This window comes from Leucoraja erinacea, chromosome 35 (assembly GCF_028641065.1).
Source record: "Leucoraja erinacea ecotype New England chromosome 35, Leri_hhj_1, whole genome shotgun sequence".
NCBI classification, from domain to species: Eukaryota; Metazoa; Chordata; class Chondrichthyes; order Rajiformes; family Rajidae; genus Leucoraja; species Leucoraja erinaceus.
This window is the reverse complement of record NC_073411.1, coordinates 3,249,710-3,269,184: the sequence shown is the minus strand read 5'-3', so window position 1 is coordinate 3,269,184 and position 19,475 is coordinate 3,249,710. Positions and strand designations below refer to the sequence as shown.

At 48.2% G+C, this 19,475-nt stretch overlaps 2 protein-coding genes across 3 annotated transcripts in view; both read left to right on the top strand.

Moving 5' to 3' along the window:
* Nucleotides 1–813: 813 nt before the first annotated feature.
* Nucleotides 814–16,468, top strand: LOC129713191 (lysoplasmalogenase-like protein TMEM86A). Of its 2 annotated transcripts, none has more exons than XM_055662042.1 (3): nucleotides 814–1,059; nucleotides 12,422–12,683; nucleotides 15,416–16,468. In XM_055662042.1, the coding sequence occupies exons 1-3, from the start codon at nucleotides 970–972 to the stop codon at nucleotides 15,838–15,840; spliced, it is 777 nt and encodes a 258-aa protein (XP_055518017.1). In that variant the 5' UTR covers nucleotides 814–969; the 3' UTR covers nucleotides 15,841–16,468. The 2 variants fall into 2 exon arrangements, with proteins under 2 accessions (XP_055518017.1, XP_055518018.1); XM_055662043.1 differs by lacking the exon at nucleotides 814–1,059 and adding an exon at nucleotides 5,550–5,796.
* A 2,715-nt stretch (nucleotides 16,469–19,183) lies between these two features.
* Nucleotides 19,184–19,475, top strand: part of LOC129713190 (fibroblast growth factor receptor 1-like) — a 28,020-nt gene continuing 27,728 nt past the window's right edge. Inside the window, exon 1 of the mRNA XM_055662040.1 lies at nucleotides 19,184–19,309. The gene's annotated coding sequence lies outside the window, so the exon portion shown is untranslated. The remainder of the gene's footprint in view (nucleotides 19,310–19,475) is intronic.

Below are 19,475 nucleotides of genomic sequence, written 5' to 3'. Positions count from 1 at the left end.
AGTGGTCCCGACCCGAAACATCACCTGTACCTTCCCCTCCACAGGTGATGCCTGACCCGTTGAGTTCCTCCAGCACTTTGATTTTCGCTAACGATTTAAAAAAACTGCAGATGCTGGAAAAATCGAAGGTAGACAAAAATGCTGGAGAAACTCAGCATCTATGGAGCGAAGGACCATAGATGCTGTCTGCAGTCTGTTTTCCAACATGGTTTAGTTTTGTTTAGTTTAGTTTAGTTTAGTTTAGAGATACAGCACGGAAACAGGCCCTTCGGCCCGCCAAGTCCACACCGACCAGCGATCCTCACACACTAACACTATCCTACACACACTTGGGACAATTTACATTTATACCAAGTCAATTAACCTACAAACCCGTAAGTCTTTGGAGTGTGGGAGGAAACCGACGATCTTAGAGAAGACCCAAGCAGGTCACGGGGAGAACGTACAAACTCTGTACAGAGAAACACCCTGGTCTCTGGTGCTGTGAGGCAGTAGCTCTATTGCTACACTACCCTGGTGTTTGGATTTTAAACCTCTGCTCTAAAGCCCATTGTACACCACCACCACCACCACTGGGTCTGTGAGATATCCTTATCCAGCCCTGCATTATGTAACAGGAGCCTTATCATTTTTTGGTAAATAAATGTTCAACTGAGATTACAGTGCTGAACAAATGCACCATGTTGCTTTGGTATTTAATGTCCTTTGACCACTCAGGAACCTGTAGACTGTATCACGCCTACAAATTAAGAGTTAGTCACCAGCCCGATAACGAACAGTTCAAAAACTTTCTGCTCAGTAAACCTTCTCAGTAACTGGACGGCCATCTACAAGTCTGGACTTAGCAAATTGACGAGTGAGTCTATCACACGCCTACAGCTGCAGGGAGGTTGAAGCGTTAACCTGTTGGGTGGATCGACATTCCATTCAGCAGAGGAAAGACCAGTCAATCTTGTTTTAATTTGACTAATGAAACACAGTGAAGAAGTGCATAAAACAAGCTGGTGGACAAGCAGAGAAAGTACAAGTGGGCCTACAATGCAATCGACCGTGCTAACAGTAAGTCCTTCTAAACTTCAATATTAATTTTTACTGAAGATCGACACAAAAATGCTGGAGTAACTCAACGGGACAGGCGTCATCTCCAGAGAGAAGGTGAAGTGAGAATTCTCTGCCTCAGAGGGTGGTGGAGGCCGGTTCTCTGGATGTTTTCAAGAGAGAGTTAGATAAAGATAGCGGATTCAAGGGATATGGGGAGAAGGCAGGAACGGGGTACTGATTGAGGATGATCAGCCATGATCACAATGAATGGCGGTGCTGGCTCGAAGGGCCCAATGGCCTACTCCTGCACCTATTGTCTATCGTCTATTGTCTATTGAGTAGGTGACGTTTCGGGTCGAGACCTTCTTAGAGCAGCCGGTGCCTGGGGTTGGCGGTGGAGGCAGTTGTGATAGTTTAATTGAAGAAGTCTTTTGTTAGATAAAAACGGATATGAAGTGTAACTCAGCGGGTCAGGCGGCATCTCTGGAGAACATGGCTAGGTGACTTCTTCAGACTGAGAGCCAGGGGAAAGGGAAACGAGAGATACAGATGGTGATGCGGAGAGATATGGAACAAATGAAAGAAAGATGTGTAAAAAAGTAACGACAATAAAGGGATCAGGCCCCTCTTTTCAATCTCACCGAGGAATTGTTGGAATGGACATTTATTGATCAGCATGAAAATGGTTCAAATAAAAGGCTGTGGTTTTGAAGGCACATTAATATAGGCTGCTTTAAGCAGAACTAAACAGGACAATTCTGCTAAACATGAGCATGTTTTTCCTCATGTATGGCATTGTTTACAGTGTACTATGTTTACATGTTCTGTTGTGCTGCTACAGGTAAGAATCCCATTGTTCTAGCTGGGACATATGACAATACAACACTCTTGAAGTAAAAACATAGAAACATAGCAATTAGGTACAGGAGTAGGCCATTCTGTCCTTCGGGCCAGCACCGCCATTCAATATGATCATGGCTGATCATCCAGAATCAGTGCCCCCGTTCCTGCTTTCTCCCCATATCCCTTGATTCCGTTCACTCTAAGAGCTAAATCTAACTCTCTCTTGAAAACATCCAGTGAATTGGCCTCCACTGTCTTCTGTGGCAGAGAATTCCACAGATTCACAACACTCTGGGTGAAGAGGTTTTTCCTCATCTCAGTCCTAAATGGCCTACCCCTTATTCTTAAACTGTGACCTCTGGTTCTGGACTCCCCCAACATGGGGAACAAGTAGCCTGGAAAGGTCTTGGGTCTGACTGTGAAGCCCTCTGTGAAGTGATCTTGGGGCCTGCATAAGTTTAGGTGTACTTTTACAAAATGGGGAAGGGACACACAAGATGAAGTACTTCTTGTTGGTGAAGACACACCCACAGTAAACATCAGCAGTTTAGGGAGAGAAACTTAGCAAGCTGGCTGGTCGGAAATAAGCAAAACGGAGGAATTGCACCTCGTATTCAACTTGGGTAACTTAAACCCCTGTCCCACTTAGGACACTTGAACAGAAACCTCTGGAGACTTTGCGCCCCACCCAAGGTTTCCGTGCGGTTCCCGGAGGTTGCAGGTGGTTGCCAGAGGTTGCAGGTAGTGGAAGCAGGTAGGGAGACTGACAAAAACCTCCGGGAACCTCACGGAAACCTTGGGTGGGGCGCAAAGTCTCCAGAGGTTTCCGTTCAGGTTTCCTAAGTGGGACAGGGGCATTACTGTCCAATGCTATGAACTATTGAATTTTAGATAACCTTTAGTAACACCCCAGGTAAACACAAAATGTCAGCGGGACAGGCAGCATCTCTGGTGAGAAGGAATGGGTGACGTTTTGGATCGAGACGGGTCTGAAGAAGGGTCTCGATCCGAAACGCCACCCATTCCTTCTCTCCAGAGATGCTGCCTGTCCCTCTGAGTTACTCCGGCTTTTTGTGTCTATCTGTGAGGAAATGTAGAACAGTTCATTGTGAGCTGAGGCGAAGGTGACAATGAGGCATAAAATCAGTGACATTAAGCAAAAGGACAATGAAACTAGTTGGCGACCTATGGTGGTGGAGGGACAGAGAGAGAGAGAGAGAGAGAGAAAGGAAGCAAGGGTTACTTGAAGTTAGAAAACACATTTCTTACCACTGGGTTGTAAGCTGCTCAAGTGAACATTAACAACACCATCCCGATCTACCCGATCTACCCGATCTATTCCTCTTCCACAACCACTAACTTATTACTAAATATTAAATGATTATTACTAAGGGCAGCACGGTGGCGCAGTGGTAGAGTTGCTGCCTCACAGCATCAGAGACACAGGTTCGATCCTGACTACTGGTGCTGTCTGGAAGGGTTTTCTCCAGGTGCTGCAGTTCCCTCCCACACTCCAAAGATGTGCGGGTTTATAGGTTAATTGGCTTCGGTAAAGATTGTAAATTGTCCCTAGTGTGTAGGATAGTGCTAGTGTGCGGGGAATCGCTGGTTGGTGTGGACTGGGTGGGATGAAGGGCCTGTTTCTGCGCTGTATCTCTAAACTAAACTAAACTACAATCCTGATCCAGGATCCAGTTAACCCCCTGCGGTGCCCAGCAGTCCCGGAAACCACCCATGCTGCCCGCAGACATTACGTGTTCATTCTCACGGGACATGCGGGCACTGATGTAACCCAGGAACAGGGGCAGGCAGTCGTCTCGGACACTGAGGGGCATCAAGACAGCACCCGTAGTCGGGACACTGGCCCTGTGTCAAGAACCCTCAAGATAATGACTGTGGAATGTTTGGGATTGAACATCTAATAACGTAGTGTACATAATACAAGCACACAATGAATCTGAAGAAGGGTTTCGGCCCGAAACTTTACCTATTTCCTTCGCTCCATAGGTGCTGCTGCACCCGCTGATGGCACTGGGCCTGTACTCACTGGAGTTTAGAAGGATGAAGGGGCACCTCATTGAAACTTATTGAACAGTGAAAGGCCTGGATAGAGTGGATGTGGAGAGGATGTTTCAACTTGTGGGAGAGTATTGGACCAGGGGCCATAGCCTCAGAAGTAAAGGGCACTCCTTTAGAAACAAGACGAGGAGGAATTTCTTTATGTCACAGGCTGGTGAATCTGTGGAATGCATTGTCACAGACGGCTGGGGAGTCAATGGATATTTTTAAGATGCTAATTTACTGAGTCTTCATTAGTAAAGCTGTCAAGAGTTTTGGGGAGAAGAAAATGGGGTTGAGAGGGAAAGATCGATCAGCCATGATTGAATGGTAGAGTAGATTTAATGGGCCGAATGGTCTAATTCTCCTGGAACTTATGAACTTCTAGAATCATAGAGTCATAGATTCATGCAGTATGGAAACAGGCCCTTCGGCCCAACTTGTCCACACCGGCCAACATGTCCCAACTACACTAGTCCCACCTGCCCGCCCCAAAACTGTCATCTTGTTTGTTTCTATGTGTGTGTGTGTGTGTGTGTGTGTGTGCATGCCTGTCTGTGATCTCTGATTCGGTGATGTCATCAAATTATGCCAAAATGGTACATGGTAGCGCTACAATTTTTGGATCACCTTACTCACAATTGTCATGTGGTGGTTTGTATCAATTTTCCTTCAGATTGATGTTATATTTCACAAGGTATTCACATTTTTTAATTTACAAAACGCAATTTGAGAAAAAAATTATTCCCACTGCACTGGCACTTACAGCTATGACATCACAATAGGATTGTAGCCCTGCACGGTACAATGCTGCTATCCCAGGACACTGAGTCCTGTCAGCCCTGGCACGTGCAATTGCAAACTACAATGTTCCAATCCCTTTTTTTATATTCCTGGTAGCAAGGATTTTTTTTTTAAAGTTTAACGAGGGAGGGTGCATTGTTTTTAATATCCCTGGTAGCAAGGATTTAAGAAAAAGTTTAATGAGGGAGTGTTTCTTCCAAGAGGCCATTCAGACTGTAAACGCCTAACTCTACTGAACGTTTTTTCCTTCCATTATTTATTATGTAAAAGAATATGTGTGTTATGACTGTGTTTATAATTTGTTTGGTTGTTTGTTTGTTTGTTTGTTTGTCTTTTGCACAAAAGTCCGCGAGCATTGCCACTTTAATTTCACTGCACATCTCGTATGTGTATGTGACAAATAAACTTGACTTGACTTGACTTGACTTGAATAGGGGGAAACGAGTCGCCCCTGCGCAGTTGGGGAACGGGTTGCGTTGGGGGGCTATGGGTGAGTGGTGGAATATTGCATTGGGGGACCAAGCCTCCCACATGACAGGGACCCAATGGGTCCCAATTAGTGTAGTATATTACTAAAACTCCCCTCTTGTTTGTTTCTATGTGAGTGTGTGCATGCCTGTCTGTGATCTCTGATTCGGTGATGTCGTCAAATTACGCCAAAACGTTACAGAACAGCACTGCAATCAGTATTCAGTTTACACGTCAGTATTCAGTGTGCTCCCAATCTGCTGGAACAAGCCCTGTCTTGTGCAAGCCGAGCCAATCCCCAGGCCCACACAGGGAACACCCACAAATGCAAACATCCTACGAACAGAAGCTTGCTGGAGGCCAGGGTGGGAGTGAGCTCTGAGCCGCAGTTAGCCCAGTTGCCTGAGACAGACTCCCGGAGCTCTGTGCTTCCTGCCTGAACTTGTAGCAAACATTAGCAGATACGGGACCGAGACGCTGACAGACATCAACAGGTAGTTCTGGTCTTGTCGGGGGGTCCTGTCCGTGCAAGGAGATGATCAGACAACGATGGGGGTGAAGTGGCCCAGAGATTGGTTCCAAGTAAGGAATGTATTTAAACTATGTGCCTGCTCCACCCATAATGTCACGGCCAGGACTAGCCCAGTTCTGCTGGCTTCTCTCCAAATGAATACCAGCTGTGCTTTTCACTCTGATTTTTCTCTCTCTTGAATTCATTTCGAGAGTTCATTTCTTGCGAAATGCAATGCAGTGCGGTGCCAGGAACGTTTTTCCTTTGCTGTGACTCAGTCTTGGAAGTAGTGTCGGAGAACCGGGGTCAGGGGCATGAACCCTGGCTGAATTTTAGCTGCTTGTGGCTGAGTGGCACTGACGTTAATGTTCCCAAGTACAGACAACTGTCTTCAGCACCCCTCCCCGTCTCCACCCTCCCCTCTGTCCCCAACATCCCCACCCCGGCCCCATCACCCCTCCCCGTCCCCTCCCCTGTCCCCAATCACCCTCACCCACCCCCATCACCCATCTCCTCTGTCTCCATCTCCCCCTTTGTCCCCAACACCCCCATCCCATCCTCCCTCTGTCCCCAACTCCCCCTTTGTCTCCATCATCCCCGTCTCCCCATCTCCATCCCCCCTCCCCCCTCGTCTCTATCGCCCCACCCCCCCTGTCTCCTGCGCCCCCCCTCCAGGTCCCCATTCCTCCTCCCCCCCCCCCCCCCCCCCCCCCCCCTCCCCCCGCTCATCTGCCAATCAATCCCTCCTTACTTCCAGAGGAAGGGTCTCGACCAGAAACGTCACTTGGTCCTTTACTCCAGAGATGCTGCCTGACCCGCTGAGTTACTGCAGCTTTTTGTGTCGAACCTCGTTACCTAGATCCATCTTCGGTGCATAACCAACGTCTGCAGTTCCTTCCTGCACGTTTTGTCCGCTCCACTGCGAAATCTCTTCAAGGTGTGTCTACTTTGAAGACGTTCTCCTCGTCTCTCCAACGTGAGTTCAGCAACATCCTCTCTCGCTGCTCCCCCTCTGTGATTCCTCCTGCTCCCCAACTCTACCACCATGTTGTAACCCAGACCTGCTGCCCCGGGCACGTGTGTTGTCTCGGTGCCTGGGGCAGCCTCCATCCATCACCTGGCAGCTCAGCCCCATCCCCCACCCTGACTTCTCCCTACCAGCTCTCCACCCAACACTCTGTAGAAGGGTCCCGACCTGCACTGTCAACTGTCCATTTCCCTCCGTGGATGCTGCCTGACCTGCTGAGTTCCTCCTGCATTTTGTTTTTTTTTTGCTAAAGACTCCAGTGTAGCAGCGAGGTGCGAGTTCGTTATCTGAGTTGTTATTTGAGGCCGGGCAACTCCCGTGTCAGCTGAGCAGTAGGGAGCTGTATGCAGAAGAATAAACACATCCAGAGCACACACTTGTGTCCGGCTAGTTTTTGGCTGGACTCCTGCCCAGTCCCCGCCACCACCAGCATATACAGTCTCCCTTGTTGTTATGAACCTTCCAGGGTGGGGAAGCCACCACGACTTCCTCATTCGCTTCCAGGTCGTGCCTGCCACCGCCACCACCCACCCTCACCTGCCACGACAACCGACTCCGCCAATCCTCACCTGGATTCCAGGCCCACAGTCTTTGACGAAGGACCTCGACCCGAAACGTCACCTATCCATGTTCTCCAGAGATGCTGCCTGACCTGTTGAGTTTATGTTCCAATTCTGCGATAGGAGCAGAATTTAGCCATTCGGCCTGTCGGGTCTACTCCCCCATTTGATCATGGCTGATCTATCTCTCCCACCTAAACCCATTCTCCTGCCTTCTCCCCACCCGCACTAATCAAGAATCTATCTAACTCTGCCTTAAAAATAACCATTGACTTGGCCTCCACAGCCTTCTATGGCAATGAATTCCACAGATTCACCACCCTCTGAATAAAGAAATTCCTCCATCTCCTTCCTAAGGGAACTTTCTTTTATCCTGAGGCTGTGACCTCTGGCCCTAGACTCTCCCACTAGTGGAAACATCCTCTCCACATCCAGTTACTCCAGCACTTTGTGTCCTTTTGTGCCGAGTTGAGATTTCCACCCTGGGACTTAGTTTCAGACAGTCTATCGTATCTACACTTCTCATCGTGTGATGTGCTTCTATCAGGTCTCCGTGCAACCTCAGGTGTTCCAGATAAAACAATACAAGTCTGTCCAACCTCTCCCTGTAACTAATGTCTTCTAATCCAGCCATCATTCTGGTAAACCACTTCTGCACCCTTTCCAAAGCCTCCACAACCTTCCTGTAAGGGGGCGACCAGAACTATACACACTGGTATGAACTGGTGAACATTGATTCACTGAATTTCTTCAGACCTTCACTGGACCTGGTTCTGACTGGGTGCAAACCACGTATTGTACTCGTGTAGTGTAGCATTAATCATAATCGTACAGGTATCCTAGACTGGCTCTGACCAGACAAGTGGTTAGGGAGAAATGTTACATCCAGTATTCCTGGATGTTTGGCCTCTCCCTGCTCTCATCTTGATGTGATCGACACAAAATGCTGGAGTAACTCAGCGGGACAGGCAGCATCTCTGGATCGAAGGGGTCCTTGGATATATCTGATCTTGCCCAGGAGATTAATCCACCTTCATACACTTTCAGATGTTCAGCACCTCCTCGACTGTCATCCTGATTATCCTCAAGACACTTCCATGAACTGCCCCAAGTTCCCCAGTCTTCACAACCTTGCCCAACTTATTGGCTCCACACAGAGATGACCGCTATGGTTTCTAAGGGACCTTATTCTGTCTGTAGACACTCTCATTCCCTTATTGTGTTTGTAAAATCTCTGGATGTTCCTTGACATTATCTGCCAGAGCTATCTAATCGCCCCCTTATGTTCTTGTGAGTTCCTTGTGCCAACCAGCACATGACACCAACCAGAACTCAGTACATTTCTACTATGAAGATAGACACAAAATGCTGGAGTACCTCAGCAGGACAGGCAGCATCTCTGGAGAGAAGGAATGGGTGACCTTTCGGGTCGAGAGGAAGGGTCTTGACACGAAACGTCACCCATTCCTTCCCTCCAGAAATTCTGCCTGGCCTGATGAGTTACTCCAGCATTTGTGTCTATCTTTGGTGTAAACCGGCATCTGCAGTTCCTTCCAACACAATTCTATTATGTATCCATCCTGTAGCTTTGTGAATGGATGTTCTCTTTCCCAGGTTTGTTATTTATCAACTGTGGAGGCTGAATGAATAATCATCCACTAATGAGATGTGCAAAAGCCTCAAGTTCACTTTACCTTGCACTGGTATCAGTTTTACTCTCTGCTTTTCAAGACCATGGCACGGTGGCGCAGCGGTAGAGTTGCTGCCTCGCAGCGCCAGAGACCCGGGTTCGATCCTGACCACGGGTGCTGTCCGTATGGAGTTTGTATCTTCTCCCTGTGACCGTGTGGGTTTTCTCCGGGTGCTCTGGTTTCCTCCTACATTCCAATGACGTGTGAGTTTGGGTTACTTGGCCTCTGTAAATTGTCCCTGGTGTGTGGGATAGAATTAGTGTCTGGAGATTGATGGCCAGTGACAGTGGGCCGAAGGGCCTGCTTCCATGCTGTATCACTGCTAAACTAAACTAAGATAAGCTAAATTAAACTTAATTAAACTATGCTTAACTAAATTAAACTAACCTAACCTAACTAAACTAAATGAAATGAAGCTAAGCTAAACTAAATTGAGCAACAAGTGAAACATTTTTTTTAAACGAGGTGCTAGCCATCCAGAAATTCTGGGTCCGTTCAGATTAATGTATCTATATTTTGATCTACATCGATGTGTTTCTACACTGGGGATCCTTCTGCTTCCCAACCTGCTGCTTTAAAATCGTGGTGTTCACACGCTTCTCTCCTTCCTACACATTTCGTCTGCTCCACTGTGAAATCTCCTCAAGTTCTGCCTCCTTTGAAGACATTCTCCTCCTCTCTCCGACGTGTGTTCTCCCTGCTCCCCCTCTGCGATTCCTCCTCCTCTCTCCGACGTGTGTTCCCCCTGCTCCCCCTCTGTGATTCCTCCTCCTCTCTCCGACTCTACGACCACCTTTTAACCCAGACTCGATTGTTCTCTCCCAGCCCACAGCGAACAATGGCCTGTTCCCTTTCTCATCGTTACTTTTCTGCATATCTTTCATTCATTTATTCTATGTCCCTCTACATCACCGTCTATATCTCGTTTCCCTTTCCCCAGACTCCCAGTTTGAAGAAGGGTCTTGACCTGAAATGTCACTTATTCCTATTCTACGGAGATGCTGCCCGACCCAATGAGTCACTCCAGAAATGTGTGTCTATCTTCACTTTAAACCAGCATCTACAGTTCCTTCCTACACATTCCAGCCTCACTGGCTGGGTCCTGAACGTGTGATGCATTAAAGGTTGAGCTTTCTTCTCTGTGGTCTATGTTGGAAGTGACTAGTTCCACCTTCTGGGCCAGGTTAGTAAGCGCCCCCTGCTGGAACTGTTTAAAAATACAGCACCTACGCCCGCTGTTTAGCCTTTATTATTATCTTCCAATTTAACACACGGCAATATAGGTGCTGACAGTGTGGTCTCCAGCACATAGGGGGCGGCAAAGTGGCGCAGCGGTAGAGTTGCTGCCTCACAGCGCCAGAGACTCTGGTTCGATACTGGCTACAGCGCTGTCTGTACGGAGTTTGTACGTTCTCCCCGTGACCTGCGTGGGTTTTCTCCAGGAGCTCCTGTTGCCTCCCACACTCAAAAGACGTACAGGTTTGTAAGTCTCTAAACTAAACTAAACATTGGGGAAAATGGATGCAGATTGGGCAGATACTTTACTGATTATTCCATTCATTAGACAATAGACAATCGGTGCAGGAGTAGGCCATTCAGCCCTTTGTGCCAGCACTGCCATTCACTGTGATCGTGGCTGATCATCCACTATAAGGCCATTCAGGCCGTGACATAGAACAGTATAGAACCTCTCCCTATAGCTCAGGCCCACGAGTTCCGACAACATCTTCGTAAATCTTCTCCGCGCTCTTTCCAGCTGAATGACATTTTTCCTATAGCAGGGGTGATCAAAACTGAACACAATACTCCAAATGCAGCCTCACCAACGTCTTGTGTAGGAAGGAACTGCAGATGCTGGTTTATACCGAAGATAGATACAAAATGCTGGAGTAACTCAGCGGGACAGGCAGCATCTCTGGAGAGGAATGGGGGACATTTCGGGTCTGAAGAAGGGTCTCGAAACGTCACCCATTCCTTCCCTCCAGCGATGCTGCCTGTCCCACTGAGTTACTCCAGCATTTTGTGTTTCTCACCAAAGTCTTTACATATTGTTCTGAAACCTACCAATAAATCCCATTTTGTATCTGTAAGGTTATAAGCTCAGATCCTTGATCCTGATTTGAATCACTGAACGACATGTTGTAATTGTTTTAAATACAATAAATGCCAATTCATGGAATAAATACATTGTCTAGTGTTGTAAAACCAGCAGAGGTCGCTAGTCTTCTAGTATTGCTTTCAGTGACCCCTGCTTTAAAATGAGAGACATACAGAGTGAGAGTGGACTGAATCAAGATCTGTGGTGTGTGTATGGAACAAGCTGCCAGAGGAGGTGGTTGAGGCAGGTTACATAACCATTAAAGGACATTTGGACAGGTATGTGGATAGGAAAGGTTTTGAGGGATATGCGTCAAACACGGGCAGATAGGACTAATGTCGGTGGGACATCATAGTCGGCATGGGCAAGTTGGGCCGAAGGGCCTGTCTCCATGCTGTACGACTCTATGAGTCTACCAGCTGTGACCACACAAAGATAACACCTACTACCTAAGTGTACCTCTCAAAATATGAACATCAAGATGCTGGGGGGGATGGGGGGGGGGGGGGGGGGGGGGGGGGGGGGGGGGGGGGGGGGGCTTACATATGTGGAACTGACCCACAGTCAGAGAACAATATAACCTGAAGGGGAGAACAGTGAAGAGATTAAAAAATGTTGAAGTTGGTTTCAGTTTTAGAGTTGCCGCATGGAAACAGGCCCTTCGGCCCTTCGAGTCCACGCCGACCATCGATCACCTGTTCATACTAGTTCTATGTAATCCCATCCCCTACACACTAGGGGGCAATTTACAGAGGATCAATTAACCGACAAACCCGCACATGTTTGCGACGTGGGAGGAAACCGGAGCACCCGGAGGAATCCCACGCGGTCACACGGAGAACATGCAAGCTCCACACAGGCAGCAACCGCCATCAGGATTGAACCTGTGTCTCTGAGGCTGGGAGGCAGAGGCTCTACCAGCTGCGCCACTGTGCCATCCTGAATATAGAATGGCTAGCAGGGCCAAATGGCCTCCTCCTGGTACTATATAGAACATAAAACAGTACAGCGCAGGTCAACCATGTCTGTGCTGAACATGATGCCCGCATATAATCCATGTGGTCCCAGTGAGAACGTGCAAACTCCATGCAGACAGCACCTGAGGTCAGGATCGAACCCGGGTCTCTGGTGCTGTGGCAGTGGTTCTACCAGCTGTAACACTGGTATTAAAAGCAAGTTCGGCAATGCTTTGCACTGTTATCCTTTGGTAAATCCTGGAACTTAAACTACAGTTTATACAATTAAGTTTGAGTATTGCAATATCATAAAACTGCCCTAAATAATTGTCTCTAAATCTAACTATTCTTTTTCTCACTAAAGGTACTGAAGGAGATTTCCAGGTTGGCACCTTTCCTGCTGAGTGTCTTCATTTACTTTGCATTGGCGTCACAGTCTTCCTGTCCCGTCTGGCTGAGAGCCTTCCTGAAATGTTTGCCGATATTACTCCTCTGTGCCTATATTTTGACCCTTCGGATAGATCTGCACACACACTCGAAGGCTTCAAAGCTCCTTGCCGGCCTGCTGTTTTCCGCAGTTGGAGACATCCTCCGCAGCCTCTCATCGCAGTTCCATCTCCTGCACGGTAAGCGGGGGAAAGCATTAGCAGACGTACACAAGTTTGTTTTAGTTTGAGACACAGCGTGGAAACAGGCCCTTCGGCCCATCGAGTCCGTGATCCCCTCCCCCACATTACCACACACTATCCTACACACATTGGGGACAATTTACACTTTTGTACTGGTAAGGCCATAGTTTATGATGCAGGAATTTCAAGGAAGATAGATCGAGCATTGACCCACATTGATACAACATACAAGATACAAGATACATTTAATTGTCATTTGGACCCTTGAGGTCCAAACGAAATGCCGTTTCTGCAGCCATTCATTACAAACAAATAGACCCAAGACACAACATAATTTAGATAAACATCCATCACATCGCTGTGATGGAAGGCCAAATAAACTTATCTCTCCACTGCACTCTTCCCCCCCCCCCCCCCCCCCGATGTCAGAGTCAAAGTCAAAGCCCCCGGCTGGCGATGGCAATTGTCCCGCGGCCATTAAAGCCACGCCGGGTGGTGCAAGGTCGCACACCGGATCTTGGTGTTAGAGCCCCCGGCGTGCGCTCGCAGAGTCCCGCGGCCATTCCAAGCCGCGCGGGACGGTGATGTTACGCCCCGCTCCAGGAGCTCTTCGACCCCGCAACTCGGGCGGGAGAAGTCGCCCTTGCGAGAGCCCTGAAAAGCGGTCTCCCTCCAGGGACCCGCGGGCTCCCGGTGCCGCCGTCCACAGACCTGCCGTTGAAGCCTCCGACTCTCCGGTCGGGCCGCAGCAGCAGCAGCAGCAGCAGCAGCAGCGCTCCTCCACCGCTCCACCCACTCCGGACTCGGCCAGCTCCACGACGGTGAGGTGAGTCGTCGGCACCAGAGTCCCCGGTCTCTTCCTGTTGGAGGCCGCTCCTCATTGCAGCCCCAACGATAACGTAGACCCGACGAGAAAAGGTCGGGTCTCCCCGTGCAGGGATTTAAAAAAAGTTTCCCCCCTCCCTCCCCCCCCCCCCCCCCCCCCCCCCCCCCCCCCCCCCCACACACACACCCCAACAAAAAATAACAAAAACTACATAAAAACATAGACAGAAAATAATAAAACGCGGACGGGCTGCAGAGGCCGCTGCTGACAAGAGTCGCGCCGCCCACCGGATAGCAACAAGAATGGAAGGCTTTAGCCTCTGATCAGAGACCCACATCCATCTTGTTCATTGTCCACAAGGGTGAACATTTTAAGAGTGATTTAGTTTAGTTTCAGAGCTACAGCATGGAAACAGGCCATCCGGCCCACTGAGTCCACGCCGACCACCGATCACCCGTTTATAGACGTCTCTCAGTCGTACACATGTTGCACACATGGCCCAACTTGCCCACACCGGCCAACATGCCCCATCTACACTAGTCCCACCTGCCTGCATTTGGCTCATTTTCATCTAAACCTCTCCTTCCATGTACCTGTCCAAATGTTTGTTAACTGTTGCAATAGTCCCTGCCTCAACTGCACCCTCTGGCAGCTCGTCTCATGCACCTGCCATGTCTTCAGGAAGTAGGAGGAAACCCACCTGGTCACAGGGAGAACATGCAAACTCCACACAGACAACACCTGAGGTCAGGATCGAACCCGGGTCTCTGGCGCCCTGAAGCAGCAGCTCTACCCGCTGCGCCACAATGTTGCCCAATTATGTGAGGCAGTTAAGATAAGGAAAATAACTGGATAATTCTCTGCCACAGAAGGCAGTGGAGGCCAATTCACTGGATGTTTTCAAGAGAGAGGTAGATTTAGCTCTTGGGGCAAAAGGAATCAAGGGATATGGGGAAAAAGCAGGAACGGGGCACTGATTTTAGATGATCAGTCATGATCATATTGAATGGCAGTGTCCCGCTGAGTAACTCCAGCATTTTGTGTCTATCTTCGAGCCTGAAGAAGGGTACCGACCCGAAACGTCGCCTATCCATGTTCTCCAGAGATGTTCTCCAGAGACCAGCGCTTTGGGTCTTTCTATTGCTGTGATCCAGCTTCATGCAGCTCCCGGCTCCTGTATTGTATTTACTGCTGCTGTTATGCTGCTGCAAGTAAGAATGACATAGTTCATTTGTCGGTACATTTGTCAATGAAACTCCCTTGGAAACACCTGTTAATGCTGAAGAAGGGTCTCGATGCGGAATGTCACCCGTTCCTTCTCTCCAGAGATGCTGCCTGTCTCGCTGAGTTACTCCAGCATTTTGTGTCTATCTTCGGTTTAAACCAGCGTCTGCAGTTCCTTCCATAGAAACATAGAAACATAGAAAATAGGTGCAGGAGTAGGCCATTCGGCCCTTCGAGCCTGCACCGCCATTCAATATAATCATGGCTGATCACCCAACTCAGTATCCCATACCTGCCTTCTCTCCATACCCCCTGATCCCTTTAGCCACAAGGGCCACATCTAACTGAATCAGTCAGGTGAACCATCTCTGTACTCCCTCTATGGCAAGAATGTCTTTCCTCAGATTAGGAGACCAAAACTGTACGCAATACTCCAGGTGTGGTCTCACCAAGACCCTGTACAACTACAGTAGAACCTCCCTGCCCTTATACTCAAATCCTTTTGCAATGAATGCTAACATACCATTTGCTTTCTTCACTGCCTGCTGCACCTGCATGCCTACTTTCAATGACTGGTGTACCATGACACCCAGGTCTCGTTGCATCTCCCCTTTTCCTAATCGGCCACCATTTAGATAATAACAGATAATTCAGACTGTTAATTCTGTTGTTCTTTCAGGTGACTCCATGTTTGGACTCTCACACATCTGCTACATCTGGATGTTTGGTTTGAAGCCTTTGAACCTGCTGGCAGGCGTTTTCTTGCTGGCTATAGGCGCCGTCTACTTGCTGTTCCTGAGTAGATGCCTGTGGGAGCACCAGCCATTGCAGTGGGCAGCCTACATCTACATCGGCTTGATTGGAACCATGGTGTGGCGTGCCAGTGCTGGGGCACTGTTCAACCACCAGTGGTCTTGGGTCAAACTGTTTGCCACTGTTGGGGGAATGCTCCTCGCGGTCTCCGATTTCACCTACACCGTCAGTGCCTTCTGTTTCCCGGTGTACCACTCCGGAATGATCGCGGCCACCTATTATTTGGCCCAGATACTTATCACCCTCTCGGCCGTTTACAGCGAGAGTGCAGTTGGCAAGAACAGAAAGTAAAGCAAATCCACCATTGTCTTCAACAGTGAAGTGTCATTCTGCAGCCGGTAAGATACTGAGGTCATGGCATGCTGGAAACAAAAGCCCATGTTTATCATCACCGATTCAAAGCCACATGCTTTATTCTTCCGAAGATAGACACAAAGTGTGTAACTCAGCGGGGCAGGCAACATCTCTGGAGAGAGGTGAATGGGTGACATTTCTGGTCGAGACCCTTCTTCAGACCCAAAATTACTCCAGCATTTCTTGTCCATCTTAGAAACATAGAAATATAGAAAATAGGTGCAGGAGGAGGCCATTCGGCCCTTCGAGCCAAGCACCGCCATTCATTGAGATCATGGCTGATCGTCCCCAATCAATAACCCGTTCCTGTCTTCTCCCCATATCCCCTGATTCCACTAGCCCCTAGAGCTCTATCTAACTCTCTCTTAAATCCATCCAGTGATTTGGCCTCCACTGCCCTCTGTGGCAGGGAATTCCACAAATTCACAACTCTCTGGGTGAAAAAGTTATTTCTTCGGTTGAAACCAGCATCTGCAGTTCCTTCCTACAGCCTTAGTCCTCCTCTCTTGCACATCGCACATCAATTTTGTAAAATAAATATAAATAAATATTTTCCTAAAAAAAATGTGACGTTTGTTCTTTGTACCGCGGTTGATATCTCCTCACGCAAGCCCTGCTGAGCCCAGGAGAACGTTCGACTGAGCAAGCTTTCAGAACGACATAGTATTTATAGCACAGAAGCAGACTGGTTGACTCTAATGGTTTATGCAGGTATTTGTGCCTTTATACCAGCCCCATCACTGCAACTCTCCCTATTAACATGTCCTTCTATTTGTTTCTCCCTGACCCCAGGCAGCTTGCTACATGAACTAAAAAAGAGGAGACTATCTTTGATTTAAACCAGCAATTGCAGTTTCCACAGGGCAATAAGTTCCTTTGCCGTGGTACCCCTATTATTCTTCCAAATTATCTCCTGATGCTTTATAACAACATCTAAATCCTTAGTTCCTCCCAATGGCCACAATTCATTTCCCAATTTTGTAGTTAATCGCTCCGACAGTTGTCTGAGGTGTTTCGATTTCTCAGGATGTCGTTCTCATAGGATTTGCAAAGCAGTGTTTGGTTCGGTCGTGATATCTACACAATTACCCATTCTGCTTACTTTATAATATCAAACGGCACAGATACTTATCATTTCACACTTATTTCAGATCAAACACAGTTACCAATTATTTTCCCTTCAGCGATATTTGATCATTGACCTATTTATCTGCCTCATCCAGTATTTGCCAGACTGACCCGAATCTCGCCGGGCCACCACACGAGAGTTGGCGAATGGCCGATTTGTCGTCAGACCAACGGATTGGAGGTAGCAAAAGAACATGACTTACATCGGGGGCCCAATTACCTCTCTCCGCGGTCCGAGACAACTCAGCTCCTTGATCGCCAACTCCGTTGAGATCCCACTTCCACACCAAATGTGAATTCCGGTTGTTTTACCTTTAATCAGGTTCAATGATAATTGAGTCGAATACAGTGGTCGGGTCCAACAGATTTTACCGTCCGTGGGGCTTAACTCCAAGGTATCTGTTCGGACTCCGACCAGACTCTTCACAGACCTTGCAGAGCAAGCAACTTGACAAACAGTTGATCACATATTTAGACAGACTTGCAGCAAAGACATTTAACACAATATCCACTTCAAATCAATCACAAGCTGTACCCACTAACACGATACCTGTCACTTATACAATTTACAGTGCATTCAGAAAGTATTCACATCCCTTCACTTGTTCCACATTTTGTTACATTACAGCCTTATTCTGAAATGGATTAAATTCTTTTTTTAATCATAATTCTACACACAATACCCCATAATAAAAAAGCGAAAACAGGCGTTTAGAAATTTTTGCAAAGTAATTATAAAGAAATAACTGATATCACATTTACATAAGTATTCAGACCCTTTACTTTGTTGAGGCACCTTTGGCAGCGATTACAGCCTCAAGTTTTCTTTGGTATGATGCTACAAGCTTGGCACACCTGTATTTGGGTCATTTCTCCCATTCTTCTCCGCAGACCCTCTCAAGCTATGTCAGGTTGGATGGGGAGCGGCAATATCTCTTGTTTCCTTTCCTATGGCCATATAAGGTCGTAAGTGGCAGGAACAGAATTAGGCCATTTGGCCCATCAAGTCTACTCCGCCATTCAATCATGGCTGATCTATCTTTCCCTCTCAATCCCATCCTCCTGCCTTCTCCCTATGACCCAAAACATCACCTATTCCCTTCTCTCCAGAGATACTGAGTTACTCTAGTTTTTTTGAGTCTGTCTTTGGTCTAAACCAGCATCTGCAATTACATCCTCCCATTAGAACAGTGCAGCAGAGGGACAGGCTGTCAGTGCCGAACATGATGCCAAACCCAATGCTTATCTGCCCGCACATAATCCTTATCGATACGATACAACTTTATTTTTCATAGGAGGGAAATTGATCTGCCGACAATCATAAAAACAAAATACATGAAACATGAAATTAAAGTGACGAGCGGAAAGGATGGGGGATGTACAAAGATTTGGGAGGGGGGGGGGAGGAGGGGTGGGAGGGGAATCAGTCTCAGTCTCAGTCTACCCCACAACAGAAGGGGGAGGAGTTGTACAGTTTGATAGCCACCGGGAAGAAGGATCTCCCTTCTGCATTCCCTCCATTCCCTGCATATCCAAAAAGCCTCTTAAACACCACTATGGCATCAGCCTCCACCGCCAGTGTGTTCCAGGCACCCACCAACCTCTGTGTGAAACAAGGACACAAACTGCCTGTGTAACTCGGCGGGTTAACAGGGACCCTTCCTCATTCTGATTGCAGGCAGAATGGTGAGGGGGGGGGGGGAGGGGTATTATCTACATAAACCGACCCCCCCCCCCCCCCCGAGATCAGAGAAAAATAAACTTTAATCGAGATGTGTAGTAAGGAACTGCAGGTGCTGGTTTACACTGGAGAAGTCACAAAATGCTGGAGTAACTCAGCGGGACAGGCGGCATCTCTGGAGAGAGAAGGAATGGGTGACGTTTCGGGTCGAGACCCTTCTTCGGACTGAGTCGGCCTGCTGAGTTTCACTGTCTCTTTTACTCGTTATCACCTTCCCCACGGCCAACAATGGACTATGCCTTACCTGGATCGCCGTTTGAAGCTCTGAAGTGTTGGGCCTGCTGCTTCAACATCATGGTGCTGTGCTTCCGATTGATCCACTAACTTCCGATTCGGAAGTCCAAGACGCTGAGAATGTTCTTCCGTTCTGACGTCGGATGCTGACCCCCAAATTTCAGTGTACCAATGGCCATGATGGGGGGTCAAGAGAAGGGGGTCCGTTGGAGACGGGAAACGAGATCATCAATGGGGCGAGGACTCCTTTCCATGGAAGAACGGTGTGAGGCAGAGGCGACGGAAGAAGAGCTCCAAGTCGTGGTGGTCGCGGAACTCATTGAGGTGGGGATGGAGGGGGACAAAGGTGAGGCCTCTGCGGAGGACAGACCATTCAGTATCTGAGAGGGGGAGGTCAGGGGAGATGGTGAACACACGGCAAGGATGGGGGTTGGTGCCGGAGGAAGGCAGGTGACTGGACTGAGGCCGA

Excerpts from the sequence above, each read along its gene's own strand:
- LOC129713191 (XM_055662042.1), top strand. The coding sequence starts at position 970 with ATGAAACACAGTGAAGAAGTGCATAAAACAAGCTGGTGGACAAGCAGA. Across the intron at positions 1,060-12,421 it reads TGCAATCGACCGTGCTAACA|GTACTGAAGGAGATTTCCAG; the intron begins GTAAGTCCTTCT and ends TTCTCACTAAAG. Across the intron at positions 12,684-15,415 it reads GCAGTTCCATCTCCTGCACG|GTGACTCCATGTTTGGACTC; the intron begins GTAAGCGGGGGA and ends TTGTTCTTTCAG.